Source organism: Puma concolor, chromosome B2 (genome assembly GCF_028749965.1).
Source record: "Puma concolor isolate L17-30 chromosome B2, mPumCon1.1.hap2, whole genome shotgun sequence".
Lineage (NCBI taxonomy): Eukaryota > Metazoa > Chordata > Mammalia > Carnivora > Felidae > Puma > Puma concolor.
The window spans coordinates 79888391-79913761 of record NC_141671.1 but is presented as its reverse complement, the minus strand read 5'-3'; the positions used below and the strand labels follow the sequence as shown (position 1 = coordinate 79913761).

Below are 25371 nucleotides of genomic sequence, written 5' to 3'. Positions count from 1 at the left end.
GAGAGAGAGGGAGAGAGAGAGAATCCCAAGCAGGCTCCGCATTGTCAGCACAGAGCCCGACACGGGGCTCAAACCCATGAACCATGAGATCATGGCCTGAGCAGAAATCAAGAGTTGGATAATCTAACCTACTGAGCCACCCAGGTGCCATGAGATAAAACGTTTTTTATTCATACTAAAGGTCACTGACTTATTGAATAAACATATACAGAAACTAATTAGGCCCTACTAAAAAGTAAAACAACTTAGCCTTTTGTTTCTTGGCTTTTAAAACCTAACATTGGGAATGGTTACACAAAATTGTCAAGGCCTCAAAATGCTCTATAAAATACTGCATGTGCACCCTACACCTCCTTTGGGCTACCAGATTTGCCCCTAAGATGGTACAGATAATCAGAAAGTCAGTGTAAGTGCAGGCCTGGTAAACACAGGGATTATCCTCTGTCTCTTCATAAAGGACACAAGTCACATCACCCCTTGGCTGAAGGCAATCTCTAACCAGCCACTGTGAACGTGTTCTCAACACTGCATTACAGATTCGTTTTGTTGCCACAGCCCGTGCTGGTATTATGGCTACCATAATATATACCTGCATTTCCTTTAGTAGCAACTGTCTGCAGAGGGAAGTCCCGCATCCAACTTACACGGTTATTACAAAACAACCATAAAGAACAGGATCAACTTGTACAAAAACCAGTATCATATTTTTAGTGATTAACTATAATTATGATTACTTATGATTCGATTGTATAGGACTCAAAGGTATATTCACTCTTAAGCAAGGTCAAAGTTGATGGCAAATACTTACAAAGACTTGTGATGTTGGGACAGCAGTCTTTGATTTTACAGTCATTTTTAATTGTTCCAGTTGGGCTCCTAACTGCTTTATCATCATTTCTACTTCTTGAGCACAGGTAATTATATCTGACTGTGAAGACAACATAATTTGCATTAATATTTTTATAACGTCACTAAAAAATTCATGTGTTTTAAGCCCTACCTGCTCCTTACATCCCCTGAAGTTAAGCACAACGGGAGCAGAAATTCTATTCTCCAAGGTATCTGCAAACCAAGAACAGTGCTGGTGTGCCAACGGCACTCCAGAAATATTTGTTGGATAGGTGAATCTTTTGAAATACAATAGCTATAATTTTTTCCCAAAGGTATTCTTTTTCTCAAGGTATTCCTTGACAGGCATATAACTGCATTCCTGAGAAGGGGATCCTACGACACAACTTTGTTCAGCTGTTATTTTCCCACTCCTTAATGATATAATTAATGAGGTGTTCCTCTGAAAACAATTTTGATACCAAGATTTTTTAAAATTACATCCAAGAATGCAGAACATCTTAAAAATCACGTCACTGAAAGAAAAACAATGTATTTCTGATATGACAATAGTAATCTGAAAATAAGGTATTAAATGCTGAATCTGAAATAATTACTAACATTTATTCTATGTGCTAAGCATCATAGTAAATACTTATAAGTACAAAAAGGAAGTAAGTATAAATAAGAAAACTAAGATGTACACAGGTAAGTAAAGTGCCCAAGGACACACAGCCAATAAAGGGTGGAATCATGGTTCTATCCCAGACCAATGGAGCCCAGAACCCAGCTCTTACCCATTATATTGTACTGCCTAAGATGTGACCAGAAATAGCGGTGGTATGGGTTTATCAGTACATTGTAAAAGAGTGACAGTTACTTGAAGAGAAAAAAAAATGTATTTGACTCTTCAAATATGAGCCTAAGTATATGCTTTACTAGACTATTTTTTTTTAAGTTTATTTATTTTGAGAGAGAGAGACAGAGAGAGAAGGGAGTGCATTGTGCACCCACGAGCAAAGGAGGGGCAGAGAGAGGGAGGAAGAGAGAGAATCCCAAGCCAGCTCCATGCTGTCAGCACAGAGCGAGAAGCGGGGTTCGATCTCACTGAACGTGAGATCATGAGCAGAGCAGAAATCAAGAGTCAGACCACCAGAATGAGCCACCCAGGAACCCCTACTAGACTACTTTTAATTGACAAAAATATTACTTCATTTAAAATATCAAATATTATTGTATTTCAACTAATGAAATATTTTATTCACAGATATTAACATGCATCCTGTTTTAATTTGACCTATACTTTTCTTTAAACATCTCCTTCCCCTTGCTACATGCTCCATGTAATCCTATCTATCCCATCTAATAGGTCCCTTGCCTACCTCACAGAGTTTTCCCCCTTGTTTGTTAGTTTTGTTTTAGAAATCAAATATGAAGGGTGTCTGGGTGGCTCACTCAGTTAAGTGTCTGACTCTCAGTTTCGTCTCAGGTCATGATCTCACAGTTTCATGAGTTCAAGCCCCACGTCGGGTTCTACGCTGACAGCATGGAGCCTACTTGAGATTCTCATTCTCTCTCTCTCTCTCTCTCCCCCTCACTGTCTGACCCTCCCCACTCATGCGGTCTCTGTCTCTCTCAAAATAAATAAACTTAAAAATAAAAATAAAATATGAAAATGGGGTCCTTAAAGTCTCTTCAGATTTGTGCAACAGCAACAAGAAACAGAAATAATATGCTCTCCAAAGTAAAAGTTACATTCAATACATAACTTCATTAAATCTATAATTGAAAATACTCTAGACTTCCTCCCCAGAGCTATGTTTTCAGAGGACACCGACAGAGTAGGCATACAGAAATACTTGATTTTTCCTGATTATGACCTAAAACAATCACTCTGTTAACATTTTATCAAAAAGAACTTGTTCACAACTATGTGGAAGTTTTAGTGTAAAGTGGTCCTCACAAATAAGTAGAAAGATAGTCTGTGTTCATGGACGGGAAGAGTTAATATTGTTAAAATGTCCATACTACCCAAATCCATCTATAGATTCAGTGCAATTCCTATCAAAATTCCAGTGGCATTTTTCAAAGAAATAGAAAAACAATCCTCTAACTTGTATGGAGCCATAAAAGACCCCCATGTACCCAAGCAAGCTTAAGAAAGAAGAACAAAGCTGGAGGCATCATGCTTCCTAATTTCAAACTATATTGCAAAGCTATAGTAATCAAAACAGTATGTTAGTGGCATAGAAACAGACACATAAATCAACAGAATACAGAGCCCAGAAATAAACCCATCATATACGGTCAACTAATTTATGACAAAGAAAGCAATAATATACAATGTGGAAAGGACCGTCTCTTGAATAAATGGTACTGGGAAAACTGGACAGCAACGTGCAAAAGAATGAAACATACAGAAAATCAAGTCATATTGGATTAAAGACATGAATCTAATACCTGAAACCCTGAAATTTCTAGAAGAAAACATGGAGCAGTAAGCCTCTTGACATCAGTCTTGGTGATTATTTTTTTGATTTGACACCAGAAGCAAAAGAAACAAGAGCAAAAGTAAACAAGTGAGTCTATAACAAACCAAAAAGCTTCTATACAGCAAAGGAAACCATCAACAAAATGGAAAGGCAACTTGCTGAATGGGATAAAATATTTGCAAGTCATATATCTGATAAGAGGTTAACATCCAAAGTATACAAAGAACTCCTATAAATAAACAGCAAAAACAGCAGCAGCAACAACAAGAACAACAAAACCCGAACAATCCAATTAACAAATGGCCAGAGGATCCAAATAACATTTTTCCAAAGAAGACATACAAATAGCCAACAGGTACATGGAAAAATGCTTGACATCACTTACCATCAGGAAAAAGAAAATTAAAACCACAGTGAGGTATCACCTCACACCTATCAGTATCAAAAGACAAGTGGTAACAAGTGTCAGCAAAGATGTGGAGAAAAGCAAACCCTCATGCACTGTTGGTGGGAAAATAAATTGGTGCAGCCACTATGAAAAATGGTATGAAGATTCTTCAAAAAATTGAAAATAGAACTACCACTGTAACCCCTATCAAAAAAACACCAGCATTCTTCACAAAGCTAGAACAAATAATCCTAAAATTTGTATGGAACCAGAAAAGACCCTGAATAGCCAAAGCAATCTTGAAAAAGAAAACCAAAGCAGGAGGCATCACAATCCCACACCTCTAACTGTATTATAAAGCTGTAATCATCAAGACAGTATGGTACTGGCACAAGAACAGACACTCAGATCAGTGGAACAGAATAGAGAACCCAGAAATGGACCCACAAACATATGGCCAACTAATCTCTGACAAAGCAGAAAAGAATAGCCAATGGAATAAAGACAGTCTCTTGAGCAAGTGGTGCTGGGATAACTGGACAGCGACATGCAGAAGAATGAACCTGGACCACTTTCTTCACCATACACAAAAATAAACTCAAAATAAGACCTAAATCTAAGACAGGAAGCCATCAAAATCCTCGAGGAGAAAGCAGGCAAAAACCTTTTTGATCTTGGCTGCAGCAACTTCTTACTCAACAGGTCTCCGGAGGCAAGGGAAACAAAAGCAAAAATCAACTACTGGGACCTCAATAAAATAAAACGCTTGTGCACAGCAAAGGAAACAATCAGCAGAACTAAAAGGCAATCAATGAGATGGGAGAAGATATTTGCAAATGACATATCAGATAAAGGGTTTGTATCCAAAATCTATAAAGAACTCATCAAACTCAACACCCAAAAAACAAATAATCCAGCAAAGAAATGGGCAAAAGACATGAATAGACACTTCTCCAAAGAAGACATCCAGATGGCCAACTGACACATGAAAAAATGCTCAACATCACTCATCATCAGGGAAATACAAATCAAAACCACAGTGAGATAACACCTCACACCTGTCAGAATGGCTAACATTAACAACTAAGGCAACAACAGATGTTGGCGAGGATGAGGAGAAAGAAGATGTCTTTTGCACTGCTGGTGGATCTGTGATTTTATCTTACTAGGAAGTTAACAGTTTAGTCTGCCTTAGTTTCATAAATGGTGTTAGGGCTGGTAGGAATGCAAACTGGTGCCACCACTCTGGAAAACAGTATAGAGGTTCCTCAAAAAATTAAAAATAGAACTACCCTACAACCTTGCAATTTCAGTACTAGGTATTTATTCAAGAGATACAGGTGTGCTGTTTCGAAGGGGCACATGCACCCCAATGTTTATAGCAGCACTATCGACAATAGCCAAAGTATGGAAAGAGCCCAAATGTCCATCAATGGATGAATGGATAAAGAAGATGTGGTATATATGTACAGTGGAGTATTATTCAGCAATCAAAAAGCCATTTGCAACTATTTGGACAGACTGGAGGGTATTATGCTAAGTGAAATTAGTCAGTCAGAGAAAGACAAATATATGACTTCACTCATATGAGGACTTTAAGATACAAAACGTTCAAAACAATAAACATAATGGAAGTAAAATTAATATAAAAACAGAGAGGGGGACCAAACCTAACAGACTCTTAAATATAGAAAACAAACAGAGGGTTGCTAGAGGGGTTTTGGGAGGGGGGATGGGCTAAATAGGTAAGGGACATTAAGGAATTTACTCCTGAAATCATGCTAACTAACTTGGGTGTAAATTAAAAAATAAATTAATTTAAAAATAAATAAATAAACTTAAAAAATGCAAAAAAAAAATTAAACTACCATATGATCGATCTAGCAATTCCACTTCTCAGTATATGTTCAAAGGACATAGGCACCCCCATGTTCATTGCAGCATTATTTACAATAGTCAAGACATGGAAGCAACCTAAGTGACCATTGATGGATGAACAGATAAAGAAAATATGGCATATACACATGGGTGTGTGTACACACACAGACACAGACACACACACGCACACACACACACGCACACACGCACACACACACTGGAATATTATTCAGTCACAAAAAAAAAAAAGAGGGAAACCCTGCCCGTTGTGACAACATTGAGGGCATTATGGGCATTATGCTAAGTGATATAAGTCAGAGAGAGAAAGACAAATATTGTATGATCTTATAGGTGGGATCTACAAAAATAAAAATAAAAAGCAATTTTTTAAATACAGAGAACAGGGGCGCCTGGGTGGCACAGTCGGTTAAGCGTCCGACTTCAGCCAGGTCACGATCTCGCGGTCCGTGAGTTCGAGCCCCGCGTCAGGCTCTGGGCTGATGGCTCAGAGCCTGGAGCCTGTTTCTGATTCTGTGTCTCCCTCTCTCTCTGCCCCTCCCCCGTTCATGCTCTGTCTCTCTCTGTCCCAAAAATAAATAAACGTTGAAAAAAAAATTAAAAAAAAAAAATAAATACAGAGAACAGACTAGTAGTTACCATAGGCAGGGGGTGGGCCGTGGGTGAAATGGGTGAAGGAGATCAGAAAGTACAAACTTATTTGTAAGATAAGTCCTGGGGATATAATGTAACAATATGGTGACTATAGCTAATAATACTGTATGGTATGTTTGAAAGTTGCAGAGAGTAAATCTTAAAACTTCTCATCACAAGAAAAAGGTTTTTGTAACTATGTGTGGTGAAGGATGTTACTTATTGTGGTAGTCAATTTGCAATATACACATACACTATGTGTATGTTGTAAATCACTGTGTTGTAAAACTGAAACCAATATATGTAATGTGTCAATTATATTTCAATTTAAAAAGCCAGTTTCACTCAAGAATATCTTTGACAATGCACAGGGCACCTGGGTGTCTCAGTTGGTAAAGTGAACGACTTTGCCTCAGGTCATGATCTCATGGCAGCTCATAAAGTTCAAGCCCAGCCTTGGGCTCTCTGCTGAGAGCTCAGAGCCTGGAGCCTGCTTCTGATTCTAGATCTTCCTCTCTCTCTGCCCCTCCCCCACTCTTGCTCGCACATGCACTCTCTCTCAAAAACAAACATTTAAAGAAGTTTTTAAAAAAAATATCTTTGATGATGCAGTAAAAAGTATTAATTTTACTAAATCTTGATCCATAAGTACAAGCAAGCTTTTTAACAATCAGTGAGATGGGATGGAAAGTACATATAAAACACATCTGCTGGATATTAAAATGCATAGTTCGGGGCGCCTGGGTGGCGCAGTCGGTTAAGCGTCCGACTTCAGCCAGGTCATGATCTCGCGGTCCGTGAGTTCGAGCCCCGCGTCGGGCTCTGGGCTGATGGCTCAGAGCCTGGAGCCTGTTTCTGATTCTGTGTCTCCCTCTCTCTCTCTCTGCCCCTCCCCTGTTCATGCTCTGTCTCTCTCTGTCCCAAAAATAAATAAACGTTGAAAAAAAAAATGCATAGTTCTCTCAAGGAAAACATTTACTGATTGAATTTTGAGCTGAACTACCATCTTTGCTCCCCGCAGAACATGATTTTTACTTGAAGAGCAATTGACTGACAAACTATGACTTTTGAGCCTTAGCTATTTGGCAGATATTTTCCTGAAATAAATGAAATGGGTCTGTCACTTCAGGAAAACAAGAGCTCTGGTTGCCAAAGATAAATTTTGCATTGTGAAACACTTGTATCTGACACCATGAAGTTGACAGCATCCTAACAAACATATTTCTCATGAGACTGTTGGTGAAAAAAAATAATAATAAAATTTGTCCTCTAGGAATGCTATCTCTTTTTAAAAATTTTTTGTTCAGGGGCACCTGGGTGGCTCGGTTGGTTAAGCGTCCGACTTCAGCTCAGGTCATGATCTCACGGTCCATGAGTTTGAGCCCCACGTTGGGCTCTGTGCTGACAGCTCAGAGCCTGGAGCCTATTTCACATTCTGTGTCTCCCTCTCTCTCTGCCCCTCCCCTGTTCATGCTCTGTCTCAAAAATAAATAAATGTTAAAAAAAAATTTTTTTTTTTAAATTTTTGTTCATAATGAGTCAAAAAACTGCTTTGGAAAAGCATATGATGCCAGCATGCTTCTTCCCCACTCTTTTTTTTTTTTTTATAAGAGACAGCATCTCGAGCAGACAGCATCCGCTCTCGAGCACAGAAGGGGCAGAGGGATAGAGAGAGAAAATCTCAAGCAGGCTCCACGCTCAATGTGGAGCCAGACACGCTGCTAAATCCCACAACCCTGGAATCATGACCTGAGCTGAAATCAAGAGTTGTACGCTCAACTGACTGAGCCACCCAGATAGCCCTTCCTTTTAAAAGCCACCCAGTCCCTTTTAATTTTTAACCCCTTCCTTTAAAAGCCACCCAGTCCCTTTTAATTAATAAATTCCTCATAATTTGTTCCTTTTAATTAATAAATTCCTCATAATTTGTTCCATGGACATTTTCAACAAGTCTAAAACAAACATAAATTCCACCTACCTGATTTTTTTTTTTTTTTTTACTGGCATTATCAGGAAAAAATCAAGAAGTCTAATGTTGTCTACTTTGTGAATAGGCCCTGTGAACATAGCTTAGGGAGAAGAAATCTACTAAAGTCTTGACTTACACATTTTACGAATGTTACATGTGAAATGCAGCATTTACTTGCACCATAACAATGAGTGGCTTTCTCTGGTGACTGCCTTGCACTTCAGAGCCCCACAGAGGATGGAATTCTGTTCCCTCAGCTAAGATAGCCAACAAGACTGTGATCACCCCTCCCTCGTCTCTTTCAGAATATCTGAATTTGTTGCGGGGCCTGGGTGGCTCAGTCAGTTAAGTGTCCGACTTCAGCTCCGGTCATGATCTCGCCACCGTTGAGTTCAAGCCTTGCGATAGGCTCTGTGCTGACAGCTCGAAGCCTGGAACCTGCTTCTGCTTCAGACCCTGTGTCTCCCTCTCTCTCTGCCCCTCCCCAACTCACACTGTGTCTCTCTCTGTCTCTCAAAAATGAATAAACATTAAAGAAATGTAAAAAAGAATATCTGAATTTGTTTCCTGAAGCAGATAAAATCCTAATAGAAAATAAAATAACTCACTACCTTACCCAGGCTATAATTAAATTTTTTAAATGAATGTTTATATAAACTTTATGTAATATTGGCAAAAAAAAAGTTTAAAATCAAATTCAAACCTTCAAAAAGTTATATTAATACATCCTTTCAAATAATGTGACTTTAGAAAAGAATATTCACAGATTTCATAGATAGGAAAAATTCTTAGCTCAACATAAGCTGACATATTTTATAACTCAGATATAATACCGATTAAACCTATATCCATTCTATAACAAGCAACCTTAACTGTAACTCAGGTAGATTGATGGGAGAAAATTGGATATTTAAAAACAAAACAACAAAAACAAAGATTAAGCCAAAAAGAGTCAGATGATTAAGAGAACTCATTCTGACCCTGACTAAAGTTAGCATAAAACAGTCACAAAGAGTGGGGACACCAGAAAGTTAACTTTCTCAATAGAGTAAGCAGCAAAGGGCTTAGACCTGAGATACTGTCTAGAAAAATAAGAGCTCTTCAGTTTGTTCTCCTCCAGAAATAAAATCAGAGCCATTCTGCTTAAGTCCTAACAACGATGGTGGCAATAATAAACATTATCTGGGGCCCCTGGGTAGCTCAGTTGGTTAAGCGACCGACTTTGGCTCAGGTCATGATCTCACAGTTCATGGGTTCAAGCCCCATGTCGGGCTCTGTGCTGACAGTTCAGAGCCTGGAGCTGCTTCGGATTCTATGTCTCCCTCTCTCTCTGCCCCTCCCCTGCTTGTGCTCTTTCTCTCTGTCTCAAAAATAAATAAACATTAAAAAATTTTAAAAATAATAATAAACATTAGCAGCAACAGCAATTTGTTGAGCGCATAACTATGTGCCGGGCACTGTTCTACCTTACTTGTATACTGAAGACTATCAATAATCCCACTTTACAGATGTGGAAACCAAGACAGAGAAGTTAAGCAATTTCCTCAAAGACACGGATTGAGTAAGTGGCAAAGTCAGGATTAGAACACAAGCATTCTAGTTGCAGAGCCCACACTCATTGCTTATATACTCTACTCACTGTCCCTCTAGCTCTGAGGATGAAAACAACAATGAGACTTTCAGACTGGAAATTAGCTGAGCATGATCCACAAATGAAAGCTCTGAGAAGATGCTACATAATGGATGACATTCTTGACAACATCCTTACATTATGTGTGACAGTTTCTGAAGGTTCTTTCTTATGGTATCCCTTCCAAACACAGATGATGAAGTCAATGTGAGATTCTTAATCCTACAGATCTACGTGTACTTCAAGATAAACTGATTATAAAATCCTCTCAGTATCTGACTATCTAGATAAGGCTGATAGCCACAAGTCAATGTTAGAGGAACATCCACGTAAAGAATAATTTGGTTTAGGGGCGCCTGGGTGACTCAGTCGAGCATTCAACTTCAGCTCAGGTCATGGTCTCATGGTTCATGGGTTCGAGCCCCTCATCAGGCTCTCTGCTGTAAGGAGCCTGCTTCAAATCTTCTATCCACCCCTCTCTCTGCCCCTTCCTCTCTTTTTCTCTCTCTCTCAAAAATAAACATTAAAAAATGATTCTAAACCATTAGAATAGCTGATTTACAATCCTCATCTCTGAAGGCAATTAGATAGTTAGCCAGTTGTGAGGACCACAACCTAGTTTCTTGCCATGAAGTCATGTCATCTGGATGTCTTTCTTTCTATTCCCTACAGTGAAGGTAAGGAGAGAAGACAGATCAAGTGCATCCAGAAGGAGTATCAAGACATCAAGATATGAATTAAAAACACATCCTGTTCTGTCCTTCAAGACACTGGTATTCACTCATATGAAAGACAGTTCACTGACCCTGAGTCTCACAGTTATTGGAAAGTAGACATTGTGTAAAGGTAAACAGTGACCAGTGGGATGAATGTGTTAATTAACTCAATGGAAGAAACACTTTCACAATGTATACATACATCAAATCATCACATTGTACATTTTTAATATCTTACAGTGTTGTCAATTATGTCTCAATAAAGCTAAAAACAAAAACAAACAAACAAACAAAAAACATCGACTGGTAGGAACACAGCTCACTGTCAAGATGCAGTTAACAAACTGTGTCCCCTAGAACCCTAGGGTGGAATGGGGATGTTCCTTGGTGAAAAGGTCCCTCAATCCTTTCACCTAGATACCTGTTTTATACTTTTAGGGTTCTGAGTAAAATTGTATCTGAATGTGCTCTGCCACTTTTTAAAAAAAGTTTAAAATTACCACTTTACCATATTTTCCAACTATGTGGGGTTACTGTCTGGCTTGTTCAATAGATCTAAAAATACTAGAAATAGGGATGCCTGGGTGGCTCAGTGAGTTAGGCATCCAACTTCAGCTCAGGTCATGATCTCATAGTTTGTGAGTTCGAGCCCTGCATCAGGCTTTCTGCTGTCAGCACAGAGCCTGCTTTGGATCCTCTGTCTGTCTGTCTGGCTGTCTCCCTCTGCCCCTCCCCTGCTCACTCGTGTGTGTGTGTGTGTGTGTGTGTGTGTGTGTGTGTGTGTGTGCGCACGTGCGCGTGCATGCACATGCGCGCTCTCAAAAATAAACATGAAAAAATAACTTTAAAAATAAAAATATTAGGGGGCGCCTGGGTGGCGCAGTCGGTTAAGCGTCCGACTTCAGCCAGGTCACGATCTCGCGGTCCGTGAGTTCGAGCCCCGCGTCGGGCTCTGGGCTGATGGCTCAGAGCCTAGAGCCTGTTTCCGATTCTGTGTCTCCCTCTCTCTCTGCCCCTCCCCCGTTCGTGCTCTGTCTCTCTCTGTCCCAAAAATAAATAAACGTTGAAAAAAAAAATTAAAAAAAAAATAAATAAAAATAAAAATATTAGCAATAAAAATCTTTTCAACCAATTTTTGCAAGAACAATTACATAAAAATTATTTGGCCAACTACCTGCCAAAATGTACATTAGATACTTGCTTTGCATGAAAACAATACAGTATTACTTACATACACACACACACCTCTGCTTAACTACAGCATGCTAACAATCATTCCACTGAGCACCAGAGACAATCAACAACTACACAAATCAATTCCTATCAATATTTTTCATTAAAATAAAAATCCAGCTTCCCCATTTCTATTTTAGTTCTCAGCCCAACATATGCAATATAAACCGAGCAGTTATTAAGACTGTCTCCTGTATCAGTAACCCGATTCTACCTTTTGTTTAATATATATTAAACAATATATACAAATATTTTTTATATTTATGCCCATAATGCATAAAGTAGTTGCATTCTATGGAAAAGGCCAGATCTTACGACATTAACTCACCAAAATGATCTGAAGGAAGGTCTCATATTGCCGCATATTATACAGTGCTTCTTTTAACATATATGGCTGAAGTTCCATACTCAAGAGTGGGTTCTTTGCTACTGTCTCAAGGATGGCTGTGTAGCGGTATGCCTGGTCCTGCGCAATCTGAAGTTGGGAATCGATGTGTTGAGTGGTGGCTGGGACTGCTTCCTGTAGAATAGCTGGCACTGTTTTTAAAAGTATATTGAGAGACATGAAAGAATCTACAAAGAAGAAGCCTTCGAAGTGGTCGCATTTTGAGCATTAAATTTAGTAGTTTTTTTTCTTAACCAAATTAATAATAAGAAGGTATATATTTCATATATTTCTCCCTACACCATGAAATAAAGAACTGGGCGGGGGGGTATGTGGGGGGGTGAAATCTGTCCAAACAAAAGACATTGTAGAGCAGATCAGCTTTTGCCACTAAAATATAGAAGAATCTAAAGAATAGACAGGCTTTGGTATTATGTGCTACCGATCATGTACCTCTAGAAAAGGCATATTTTGTTAAAAAAAAAAAAAGAAAGGGGGGGGAAGTATGTGACTTAAGAGATTCATCAGGATATTGGGGCACTGGGTGGCGTAGTCAGTTAAGCATATGACTTCAGCTCGTGGGTTCGAGCCCCACGTCAGGTTCTGTGCTGACAGCTCAGAGCCTAGAGCCTGCTTCAAATTCTGTGTCTCTCTTTCTCTCTGCCTCTCCCCCACTCACACTCTGTCTCTCTCTCTCTCTCAAAAATAAACAAACATTGGGGCGCCTGGGTGGCGCAGTCGGTTAAGTGTCCGACTTCAGCCAGGTCACGATCTCACGGTCCGGGAGTTCGAGCCCCGCGTCAGGCTCTGGGCTGATGGCTCAGAGCCTGGAGCCTGTTTCCGATTCTGTGTCTCCCTCTCTCTCTCTGTCCCCTCCCCCGTTCATGCTCTGTCTCTCTCTGTCCCAAAAATAAATAAAACGTTGAAAAAAAAAATAAACAAACATTAAAAAAAAAAAAAAAAAAAGGAAACTCATCAGGATACCGAAAAAAACAGAACAGTCTAGCAAGATAAGGAACTTTATAAAGAGTGGAAACTTGACTTTCTAGAACAGTTTTTAAAACAGAAAAACTGACCCTGTTATACTAGATAAGTGATCTGGTAAAAAGATACTAACATCTTCTCAGTGGGCCTACATGTATATCAAATTCATAAGGAAGTTCCTTCTACTGAGTACCCTAATCAAGTGTTTCATGAGTGCTTTCAAACCTACAGATGGTGAATGCATTAAGTATGTAACAGCACAGTAAATGCTCCTGGATTTGCAGATTTGCAAATATCCCCTCTTATACCTTTGCATTCTGTTAATTGCATCAGCCACTGTTTTCAGGGTGATTTTTATTTTTTTAATTGGTTATTTGACTTGGAATAAAGAACACAGAGCCCATTGAATTAAGGAGGCTGGCCTCGAGGCAGGCTCCTCATTCCTTCTACTGATTCACTCTTCCCCACTAGCTTCGTGGTTTATAATACTGCAAGTCTTGCCCCAGAAAAACTAAAAATTACCATCCATTATTAAAGTAGTTGTGCCTAAGGTAGAGTCAAAACTGAACACCTTAAATCTAAGAATGCCAGCGGAGTACTGTACGTTATTTTCCTCACTGTGCAGGTTAGATTTTAAACCTGCATAACTTGTAGACTTAACCTAAGGATATACCTACAGTCATCAATGCCTTCTCCTCCTTTTCCACAGTCTCGGTTAAATAAACGAATCCCGGTAACAACCATGGTAAGTTCTTTCAGTTGGCGTTCTTTGTCCTTCTTAGAAAGTGTTAGAAACGTCCCAAGCTCAGCCTGAGGGAAAATACTCTGTAGGGCAGCTAAAACAAACCACAAAAAGGACAACAAAATGGTAGAATAAAGATATCAGATCCTAAACTATAGCGTTCTTTCAGCAGAAAGTTGAGAGGCCTGTCCTTACAGAGCTACTTATAGATTCTTTGCATTTCTGATACGTGGTTACAGAATATATAACAACACTTATCACATGTCAAAGCTGGGCTCCTGAAAATAATGCCATTGCCTTGTGTCTATTTTCAATAATTAAGCACCCATCAGTAATTTTTGACAATGGGCATTAAAACAAGCTTTCTAATTAGAATTCTGAATAGAAGAATCACTGCTTTAAAATAATTGTGGAAGAAAGCCAAAAAAGACTAGAAATCTTGCGTCTTCCTTACCTTAAATTATCAAAGTGGGCAAATACTTCCTGAGGCTAAAACAGCGTCCTTTTCCATCATCCATTTTAGGTGACAAATGCAACGCCTTTAATCAATATGAAATCTCCCTTTCCAACAGTCCCCATTACCTGATCAGCCTGGCACTGTTAATCACGCTGCCAGTGTTTCTCTCGTGAGGAATGATGGATCCCTGGACATGTGCAGCTCCAAGAAAATTAACAATATGCACTTTCCAGAGGTGCTACTTGGGTTTTAGAGTTAATAAACACTGTAAAAGGAATCTGGCTAAGTTTTAACCTCTTATTTGTGCTGATTTTTTTTTCCAGATAAAAAGGGAAATTCAGTCTTCAATACTTTTAATTTAACAGCTTTTACGAGATATACAATGTTCATATCTTTTCACATATGGAATGGGAATCATACAGATTTTTTACCTGTTGCCTCTCTGACAACCTTGATATCTGTAGGGGATCCCAGCCCAGAACGTAGTAACACATAGCTGACAATCTTTCGGTAGAGGCTTTCCAATTCTTCTCTAGTGCATGCTCTGTTATCTGTAATTTCTCTGATAACAGAGCCTAATCTAGACTCCAGGATTCGGTGATGTTCTTCAAGAAATTCCTCTAAAATTGGCAAAGGACAATGTTCCACATATTTGACTTAGAATTCTCATCACAGAAGAAAGTAGGACCAGAGGAAAAAAATAGCTTGGGTATGGCAATTCTATTGCACAAAAACAAGTGTTTTCTTAAGATGTAATAATCACAATAAAAAATAAACAGTGGTCAGTAAGTAACCTCAAGGCAAAAATCTAGTAGGAAAGATTATTACAGGGCTTTAAATGGCATGTTTTTTCAAAATACATAAGACTTTCAACAGACAACCCAACAGTAATATCTAAGAGGGCTAAAACCTCCTAATTAAGCAGGAAAAGCATAAGAGACAACTTATAATATATATATTATAAACACACATACTAGAAACATATATATACATACACACACACACACACACACACATATATTTACACTACATGTAAGCCCAGGTAGTGTACTATATGCAAGCATGTATAGTATAAATATACATATATGTAAATATTCCTGTTCGATTATTTTAGGTCTAGATAAATTTACTTTGAATAGCATTACTGATAATCTGATGTTGCATTGAGAATTATATCCCTCTCCCCTCTTCCTGTGATATGGTGAGGTCTAGGCCTAATTGTGGCAGAAACCACAATTCACGTAGGACAATTCTTGCAACTAACTCAGTAAGACATCCCATTTTACTATTACAAGGGCAAAAATTAACATACCAACCATGTACAGTATATATCTATACCCTTACCACAAAAACAACTGAGAACTTTATGAAATTTAAAAATCTAAATTACAATTTCATCAATTCCATTATCACTTTAAAATTTCATTATTATGAAGCAAAAAAGCAAGATATGTAATTTATATACGTAGCATAACTGCAAGTTCAATACACTTCACCAAATGGTTAATAATAATGGTATTGCAGTGGGGCAGAGGGAATCTAGTCTATAGAGGAATTTATTTTCCTTTTTCTCTTGTACCTTTGATGTATATAGTAAACTACTTACATAAGGAAATAAGTTCTAAACTTCAATTTCCCATCATTCATTTCATTTTGGGATAGTTACCTAATTTAGGTAAGCACTATAAGATAATACAAAGCAAAAACAAAAAAATCAGCAAATTAGAAACTCTTAACTTCAATGGGCTGATTGTTTTAATTTCTAATTATAGTGTAAGCGATAAAATGGTTAAAGCACAATGGACTTGGAAACATAACTATCATAGGCATAATAATTAGACTTTACTTTTAACACTCACAAAGGCCATTAATGTTTTTCTCATTGAGCATATCCACCTTCATTACATTCTTCAAAGTTGGAAAATTTTTCAAAAGATAGACTAAAAAATTAAATGAATCACTGTCAACCAAATGAAGCCCTTATTACTTGCAACGCAATATGAATCCTTTAAAAAGGGTATCAAAATAGGTAGATATGTTACCTCGACTTGTATAATTCATATCAAAGTAGACTTGCATCTTAATGGTGTCCAGGGATGGATTTTTACTATCCAATAACCGAGATACACAAAGCTAGAAAAGAATATCCCATGTTTCTGGTTATATTTTCTGACATGTAAGTATTTACTACAGTTATTTTCAAAAATTAAGAGAAACATCAAAGCAATGGTTTCTGATATTTATCCACCAATAGCCCCTTTTATTATTTTGCTCTTTGAGGACTTCATGCTTCACAGTTTAGCCCACCACAACGTTTAAGAAGTAGTAAGTTATTTCCCTGAGATCAGCAATATCACCATATGCAGGTGGCTAATAGTCTAGTCAAAGGTGAGAAATCTGACTCTTTGGTTTGTCTATCCAGTCTGGATATGAGTAAATGCTCCACGAAGCTTAGGCTCCTGTCCAGAGCTCATCTAGAGCCCCTCATTACTATTTATTTGAGCCTCTTAAGCAACACTCCTTCTTTGCTGATTTTGGGGGTTACTTTTATTTTATAAAAGGCTGTTCCTCTCTCACAAAATCTCTCTGGCTCTGGTTTCTATTTCAAAATTTCCTCCCCTGGTCTGTTTTCTCCCATTTTCCTCCCACATAGATGGCCCATTCTACTTCTCTGCTTTGCCCCTTTAGATTAGATGATCAACCTGAATTCTTTCTCTCTTTCCTATCTCACCCCTTAGGCTTTATATATGCAGGCAGCAGACGTAGCAGCGGCAACACCCTCCTTGCACCTTCCTGAGCACCAACCCTGCTTTCCTGGGAGGACGGAGACTGAATATAAGACCAAGGCCTGGACCCTGTGCTTTTATGGAGCCTGTGCACCTAGATCCCTCCAGGTGGGAAAGTACTGTTCTAAAAACAAACTTCCTTCACAAATACAAAAATTACCTCATCCACATGATTTTTAATTGAGAAAAAAAGGAAACAATCTTTGTCCTCTGAAGCAAGATGTACATTGATAATTTATGTACCTGTCACATTAAAAGTAAATTGAGTTTTGGGGCGCCTGGGTGGCTCAGTCGGTTAAGCGGCCGACTTCAGCTCAGGTCACGATCTCACACTCCGTGAGTTCGAGCCCCGCGTCGGGCTCTGTGCTGACCGCTCAGAGCCTGGAGCCTGTTTCAGATTCTGTGTCTCCCTCTCTCTCTGACCCTCCCCCATTCATGCTCTGTCTCTCTCTGTCTCAAAAATAAATAAACGTTAAAAAAAAAAAATTAAAAAAAAAAAAAAAGTAAATTGAGTTTGATTCTTTCTAACTTGGGTGAGTTAGAGGAAAAAAGAAAACTCTTCTTGAGCCCTGAAAAAGAGAAAAATTTATTTTCTGTCTCTCCTTGATTTTCCTCCAGATCTTTTCAATAAAATTTCTGACCGACCATCATGGCCATTTCCCCTATTGCTAAGAACAGGTTTCATACCACATTTAAAATCAGCACAGAGGGCTCCTGGGTTGTTCAGTCAGTTAAGTGACCTGCTCTTGATCTTGGCTTAGGTCATGAGCTCACAGTTCGTGAGGTCAAGCCCCAAGTCAGAGTCTGCACTGACAGCGCTGAGCCTGCTTGGGATTCTCTGTCTCCCTCTCTGCCCCTCCTCCACTCACGTTCTCTGTCTCTCAAAATACAGACAGACAGACAGACAGACAGGCAGACAATCATCACAGAAAGACCCAGCTCTAGGCTGCCCTGCGTAATCATGGCATCTCTACTGCAGAATCATCCTAACATATTCCCCAGCTCCAGGCTTCCAAAGCTCTTCCTGATCCCTCTGGAAGCTGCATATAGACCTGTGCTCCACTGTGTGAATTGCTGGCTATGAGAGACGATGGGTGATGGGGTGATGAAAATTTTCTCTGCCATTTGCTTGAGCCCAGGAAATATCCACACACCAGCCTGGGAAACCTTGTTTATAAAGTCCTTTGTGTGAAGGAGGGAATTAAAATTAAAATCATTAAGCCTGGGAGAAAAAAATTACGTTCAATTTTTAGGAAATACATTCAGGAATATTTAGAAAATAAATATGTAAGCACCTATATCAAGTGAGTCAAACTTAAAACACGTGAAAAAACTAATGATGTCTAAAATTTCTACCTTCTTTGGTTCCTAAAACTAGTTTTCAGGCAAATATACTTTATTTCTAACTATGAATTATTTGCTAGAGCTTCAATTTTTCCTTCAGAATTGAAAAGCACAAATTACACTGAATCAATAATTATATGAATCTTAATTTAGTACTATGTAATTTTATACTGTATGACAAGTCAGTTAATAATATTCTCGATGTGGGGCGCCTGGGTAGCTCAGTCAGTTAAGCGTCCCAACTTTGGCTCAGGTCATGATCTCACAGTTTGTGGGTTCGAGCCCCTCGTCGGGCTCTGTGCTGACAGCTCAGAGCCTGGAGCCTGCTTTGGATTCTGTGTCTCCCTCTCCTTCTGCCCTGCTCGCACTCTGTCTCTCTGTCTCTCAAAAATAAATAAACACTAAAAGAACTTAAAAAATAATAATGTTTTCAATGTAACATTAGATTAATAACAAAAGGTCTCTAAAATACTGTGAGATACCGCTGCCTGCCAATATCCATACCCATCCTTCCTAATAGCCCCAATCTGGACTGGGACAAAGATTTGTTCTGTTGAAAAAAAGAAAAAGAAATCAATGTCCCAGGCTCACTTGCATTATCATTCTGGTCAATAAATGTAAGCACAAGAGAAAAGTTCTGAGAAAGCTATTACTTTCTTAATAGAAAGTGACAGACCCAATTGGCACACACAGTTTGCCCTTTGCCCTCTTCCCTCACACCTACCTAGAGATGGAGCAGCTATCTTATAACCATTGCACGAAAGCCTATACAGGATGGTGGCCCAGGAAGCCAGGAAAAACAACCTGTGTATCTCTAGACCTTATGAGAAACAATACATCTCACACTTGTTTCTACCACTAGTTGGTAGGGTCTTATTTCATGAAGCACAGCACTAATGGCTAACACAAATATTGTATTCAGAATTGCAAATAAGTAATTTAAAATTTGAGAACTGTTGTATAACCACCTTAACAAGTTTCTGTACGTCACTTTTCATGAGGGTTCTATCCATGTTAAAGCCATTACTTGGGTCCAAGACAACAGCTTTCACCTGTGAATAGGAAAGAATCTATTAAATCATTTTATCTCATATAATTATGAAACTATTTTGTTTCCATTTTTTAAACAGCTGCCTCCTGATTACTCAGGGGTCGATTATTCAGCTGATTTTATTATCATCCAATTCATCAGCACCTTCACTACAGGTCGAAGAAAGGAAGCAATAAACATCAAATTTGAATATGGTGTTCAAAAAATTATATGGAGAAATAACTTGAAAGCAGTGAGTAGACTCTAGATAGGGAAACTATTTGAATATTTTATCACATTTTTATTGTGTATCATTAAAACAAAAGCAAGAACAAAGAGACCAAGGCAATGAGTAATTTTTACAAAGGTGAACAAAAATACACGTTAAAACTCTGACATATGACATAATTGATGTTTCCAAAACCAATCAAGATCTTCTAAATCAGTTTCTATATATCTAGAACTGACATGCTTCATTGAAAAACATTTTTTTGCTAACTTGTTCAATGGTCTCAATGTTTTCAACTGAATAACATTTAGGAAAACTTCACAGAATTTTAAGAGAGAAATGGGTACCACTTAAGGCTATTTTTTAATAAAGCAGTAATTCAAAAAAATATTCATTCTTACCATAAAAGCTGCCAGAGTTTCAGAAACAGTCTCTCCATGGGCTGCACATTCTTGTCCTATTTCTCGAATGATATTCTTTATAACACTTTCTGCCTGAGTGGGAGGCATTCTAGCTAAATAAAACAATGTTTTTTTTTAAGAATTGTATTTGAAATGACTCTATTCAAAAACCCCACCCCCACCCCCAGCCAAGCTTACAGACAAAGTTCACAGGTGGCTGCACTTGGCCCTGACTCTTTGTTTCCCTAGGTCACAGGGCCCTCCCTACTATAGATCCCAACTATAAAACATATTCTTCTCTAGCCTGACCACAACCCTCATCTCAGACAAGCCCCAGACAGAGCCCCAGGAGAAACCTGCTGCCTCCTGCTCTACCTGGACAAGAATTGACCCCCTCCCCACCTCCCCACACCCACCATGGGTACAGGTGCAACCCTCTCACATCCTTAAAGAAGAAAAACAAACAAACAAAACCCTTAAAAGGCTTAGCCCAGGGGCGCCTGGGTGGCTCAGTAGGTTAAGCCTCTGATTCTTGGTTTCGGCTCAGGTCATGATCTCACAGTTTGTGAGTTCGAATCTCGTGTTGGGCTCCATGCTGGTGGTTTGGAGCCTGGTTGGGATTCTCTCTCTCCCCCTTCCCTCTCTCTCTGCCCTTACCCTGCTTGCTCTGTCTCTCAAAATGAATAAACAAACTTAAAAAAAAAATTTTTTTTTAAAAGGCCCAACCCAAAAGAAGTCCCGGCGACATCTCTCTGGATATCTGGCCCCTCTCCTCCCGTGGAGAGTAAATAAACTCTGTCCTGCCTCTTGCTCTACTCTTCGTGCAATTCTTTGCCACCCTAACAGTATTTATATATGATTTTTCCTCTTTAGATTTCTTATTATATTTGTAAAGAGTCATACAATTATTTATCTCAACTTATTAGCATGCATTAGCATCTATAAAGATAAAAAACTTCTATATTTACAAAAATGAGGGATTTTGTTGATGACAGAAAGAGCAATCAGGACGTCAAATTGGGACTGAAATATTTCCAATTTTGAGAAAATGACATAAGTAGAGACATTTTTAAAATAGAGCAGGAGCAGCCATTTCAGGGGAACTGCCTCACACGTCCCCTTCTCTGAATCTTTGAACTAAGCCAAACTGCCAACATTCCAAGTCGGCAAGAACAAGAAAATCCTGTTTGAAAAGCATGATGATAAATATGAACTTTTGACTAGTGACTACTTCACCTGACCAATGAATGAAGTGTAAATCTAGCCCTGCCTGTCAGCACCAATGAGCTCTTTTTTAAAAACTTACCTAAACTTTTTTTTCCATAAAAACCCTGAGGCCACCTCCTTTAATCAGTACACTATTTGGGTTTCTACCTAAATCTGTACACCCCTGACCCCAATCATTTTATCCCAAACAACCGCCTTATCCCTTGAACTGGTTTGTTTTTAGGTTGACAATTTAAATGATAGTCACCAAAAGCATATTTATATTTTTTTAATTGGATAACTAAACATTATTGGGGAGGTAGATATAATGAGAAACATCAGGCCTATGGGCAGATGGCAGATTACAGTTTGAAAGAGGAAACGCTTATGCCACCACATTCACTAAATGATCTTTAATAATTATATGAGACTCTTGGAAAACAATTCTTTTTTTTTTTTTTTAACAGTAAGGATTTACAAGCCTTTTTTTTTTTTTTTTTTTTTAACGTTTATTTATTTTTTTGGGACAGAGAGAGACAGAGCATGAACGGGGGAGGGGCAGAGACAGAGGGAGACACAGAATCAGAAACAGGCTCCAGGCTCTGAGCCATCAGCCCAGAGCCCGACGCGGGGCTCGAACTCACGGACCGCGAGATCGTGACCTGGCTGAAGTCGGACACTTAACCGACTGCGCCACCCAGGCGCCCCTTGGAAAACAATTCTTGCTTGGATCATCTAAATTCTCTTTCCTACACATCCAAGTTGGAGTTTGGACTTTTGATTAAAAACATAAAAGAAAAAAATCAAAATCTATTATGTGAAATATCAATTTTTAAATGAACTCCCAGTATTAAGTATTAATTCCATTTACTACAAACCAGTAAAGGGTGGTAGGTTTTAATGATTATTGAGTTTTCCGATCTTCCTAAGCATCCATCAGTAACTGAGCACAGGATTTCTTTGCATGTAGAGAATAACAAAGACAATTAGGGTAGATAAAGCTAACTCTCAGCATTATTTGTGTTCAGATAAGGTAGCACTTGGCATTTTGTCCAGCAGAACCAGACTGCCTGGGATCCACGGTGACTTGTTCATTTTCTTTCTTTTTTTTTTTTTTTTGAAATTGCATTTCCTTGTTTTTTTTTTCAATATATGAAATTTATTGTCAAATTGGTTTCCATACAACACCCAGTGCTCATCCCAAAAGGTGCCCTCCTCAGTACCCATCACCCACCCTCTCCTCCCTCCCACCCCCCATCAACCCTTAGTTTATTCTCAGTTCTCAACAGTCTCTTATGCTTTGGCTCTCTCCCACTCTAACCTCTTTTTTTTTTTTTTTCTTTCCCCTCCTCCGTGGATTTCTGTTAAGTTTCTCAGGATCCACATAAGAGTGAAAACATATGGTATCTGTCTTTCTCTGTATGGCTTATTTCACTTAGCATCACACTCTCCAGTTCCATCCACATTGCTACAAAGGGCCATATTTCGTTCTTTCTCATTGCCATGTACCTGAGACTCTGGACATTTGCTTCCCCTCTCCGTAAGCCGGCTTCCTCCTCTAAAAAATTTGATGAGACTACTACCCTCTCCCCAGAGTTGTCCCAAGACCTAAGTAAGTTCTATACACTTAGTGTTTAAAACAGCACGTGGCATAACGCAAGCGCTTAATACAACGTGTAACTAGTATTCAAAAAGTGTTAGTTGCGCGTGTGCGCGTGTCCGTCTGTGCGTGCGCCCATGTCTGTGTGCGTTCCCGAGTGCCGTGGGCCCAGCGCAGAGGGTCACTACTGACTCCCCTCAGTACCCTCCTCCTCCCCACTTGAAGCTCTACATCTCCCGACATCTGGCCTTTAGGGGTGCGAGTAGCACCCCGGAGAGGCCCGAACCTCTGATGCCGGCTCAGAGCGAGTTAGAGGTCTGACCTGCGGGCCTGGGCGACTCCGGCCGGAAGCAACCTGTTTCCGCTCAGCCTGGGCGCAAGGAAAGGAGTTCTGACCGACAGTTAGGTCTCAACCGAGGCTGCACAGAGTGTCTCCAGCCTCAGGGGCTATACCCGCTGCCCGTGCTCCCTCCTCGCGCCTGAAGGGCGCAGAGCCCCGGGTGGGGTCACCGTGGCTTGGAGAGCCGGCGGCCAGTCTATACGATGGTTTCCCTCTTCCCCCGCTTTGCGGGACTTCAGGGTACTCCACGAGGGCCCGGTAACCATGGGGCCGGCAAGCTGCTGGGTACTCCAAGAGGGCCCGGTAACCATGGAGATGGAACGCTGGGCCAGCATGGGCGGGGCCGGCATGGGTGGGACCAACGTAGGGAGGCGTGGCTGGGCCCAAGCTGCAGATTTTCCCGGGAAGGGTGGGCAAGAGATTTTAAAAACAGAAACAGAATATGGAAGGTCCTAAACCCGAGGTAGACTACAGGTTCACTACACCTCAGTGGTTAATTGTATCAAAACACAAGATTTCCTAAAAAAAAAGTATTTACTTTTGTGAAAAATTAATGAAAGGAAACCTCACTAAAAGCGCAGTTGAGAGACTAGAAGGGGAGCCTGGTAGGGGGAGCCTCTACCTCTTCACCATTAAATTATAGGAAGAATTGTCAGTTACACACTTCAACAAAAGAACCCTCGAAAGGAAAGAATCATCAATTACAGGCCCCAACAGAGAAAGATGTATATTGGAGCCTATAAGAAATTGACTACCCCTGCAACTCAGCCAGTGAGAAACCTTCATCCCCCTAAACTCTTGCTTTTCTCCAATGGACTTTTATTCAAAACAACCCCTCCCAACTTCCTCCTTCTCAATTAAATAATGTTCCTTTGCTTTGTTTGTTGTTTTTGCCTACTGCTCTTATCCCAAGTTGCAGTCATCTGTTATTCCTGAATAAACCTATTTTGCTAGTGAACTAACTGAAGCTTTATTTTTCTTAAAGTCAGCACAGAGCCAAATTCAGGACTCCCAACTCACAGATGGTGAGATCGTGACCTGAGCCCAAATCAAAAGTCCGTCACTTAACCAAGTCAGTGCCACCTTTAAAAGGGAGCCAGGGGAGGCAGGGTCCAGTGTGGAGAGGATAAGAAAATGGAGGGGCTGTATTGTTGGAGTTTATATAAAAGTACATGGTTTTTTTTTTTTAAATAAAAAGGATCACAGTTTAACTTCATGCCCTGTTTAAAGGAAGTCTGTAATAGGATGGTGTAAGATGTCAGAAGAGAAAACCACACATTCAAGGAAGCACATTATAAGGACACACCCATGACTAAAGTTGGGATAATGAGGTTTTATTCCTTAACAGTAATGTTCATTAGGCCTGCCTACTGACGTGGAAGTACAAAATGGGATTAAACCAATACTAGAAACCAGTATCAACAAAGTTTATTTTTAAACAGGCTACTGACAATTTTTCTGAAACAGCAAAGACAGTTGACCCTTGAACATCTTTGGGTGCTCTGACACCCACCTCCTCCCTCAAAAATCGAAAGTTTTTGACTCTGCAAAAACTTAATTACTAATAGCCTACTGTTAACCAGAAACTTACCCATAACACAGTTGATTAACATGTATTTTGTATGTTGTATGTATTATATACTGTGTCCTTACAATAAAGCTAGAGGAAAAAATGTTACGGGGTGAAGTAGGTAAAGGGAATTAAGAGGTATAAACTTCCAGTTATAAAACAAGTAAGTCACAAGTATGCAGGTATGCAAAGCATAACCTAGGGAAAAAAATCAATAATACTGTAATAATGTTGTATGGTGACAAATCATGGCAGATGATAACTACACTTATCATGGTAAGTATTTCATGAGGTATTAAGTATTTATTCATTATGTTGTACACCTGAAACTAATGTTGCATGTCAACCATACTTTAAATAAATAAATTAATTAATTAATTAATTAAATTTTAAAAATTATTTTTAAAAATCTACTTTTCTTTATGATTGCAAACTATCTTTAAAGGCAATAAATGATGAGGGGCACCTGGGTGGTTCAGTCGGTTGAGTTTACAACTTCGGCTCAGGTCATG

At 39.3% G+C, this 25371-nt stretch overlaps 1 protein-coding gene across 6 annotated transcripts in view; it reads right to left on the bottom strand.

Annotated features, from left to right (window-relative positions):
* Window positions 1-23573, bottom strand: part of CFAP206 (cilia and flagella associated protein 206) — a 44174-nt gene extending 20601 nt beyond the window's left edge. Inside the window, exons 1-8 of one of the 6 annotated variants that reach the window (XM_086707382.1) lie at window positions 23272-23573; window positions 20144-20256; window positions 19452-19535; window positions 16396-16486; window positions 14785-14973; window positions 13832-13990; window positions 12114-12322; window positions 809-928 (exon numbers count right to left, since the gene is read on the bottom strand). In XM_086707382.1, the coding sequence (XP_086563508.1) occupies window positions 809-928; window positions 12114-12322; window positions 13832-13990; window positions 14785-14973; window positions 16396-16486; window positions 19452-19535; window positions 20144-20251 (960 nt within the window). In that variant the 5' untranslated portion in view covers window positions 20252-20256; window positions 23272-23573. Of the gene's footprint in view, window positions 1-808; window positions 929-12113; window positions 12323-13831; window positions 13991-14784; window positions 14974-16395; window positions 16487-19451; window positions 19536-20143; window positions 20257-22858; window positions 23005-23271 lie in introns of those variants that run through there. The other 5 variants (XM_025926116.2, XM_086707384.1, XM_086707381.1 and 2 more) reach the window with 5 other exon arrangements.
* Between the last annotated feature and the right edge of the window lie 1798 nt (window positions 23574-25371).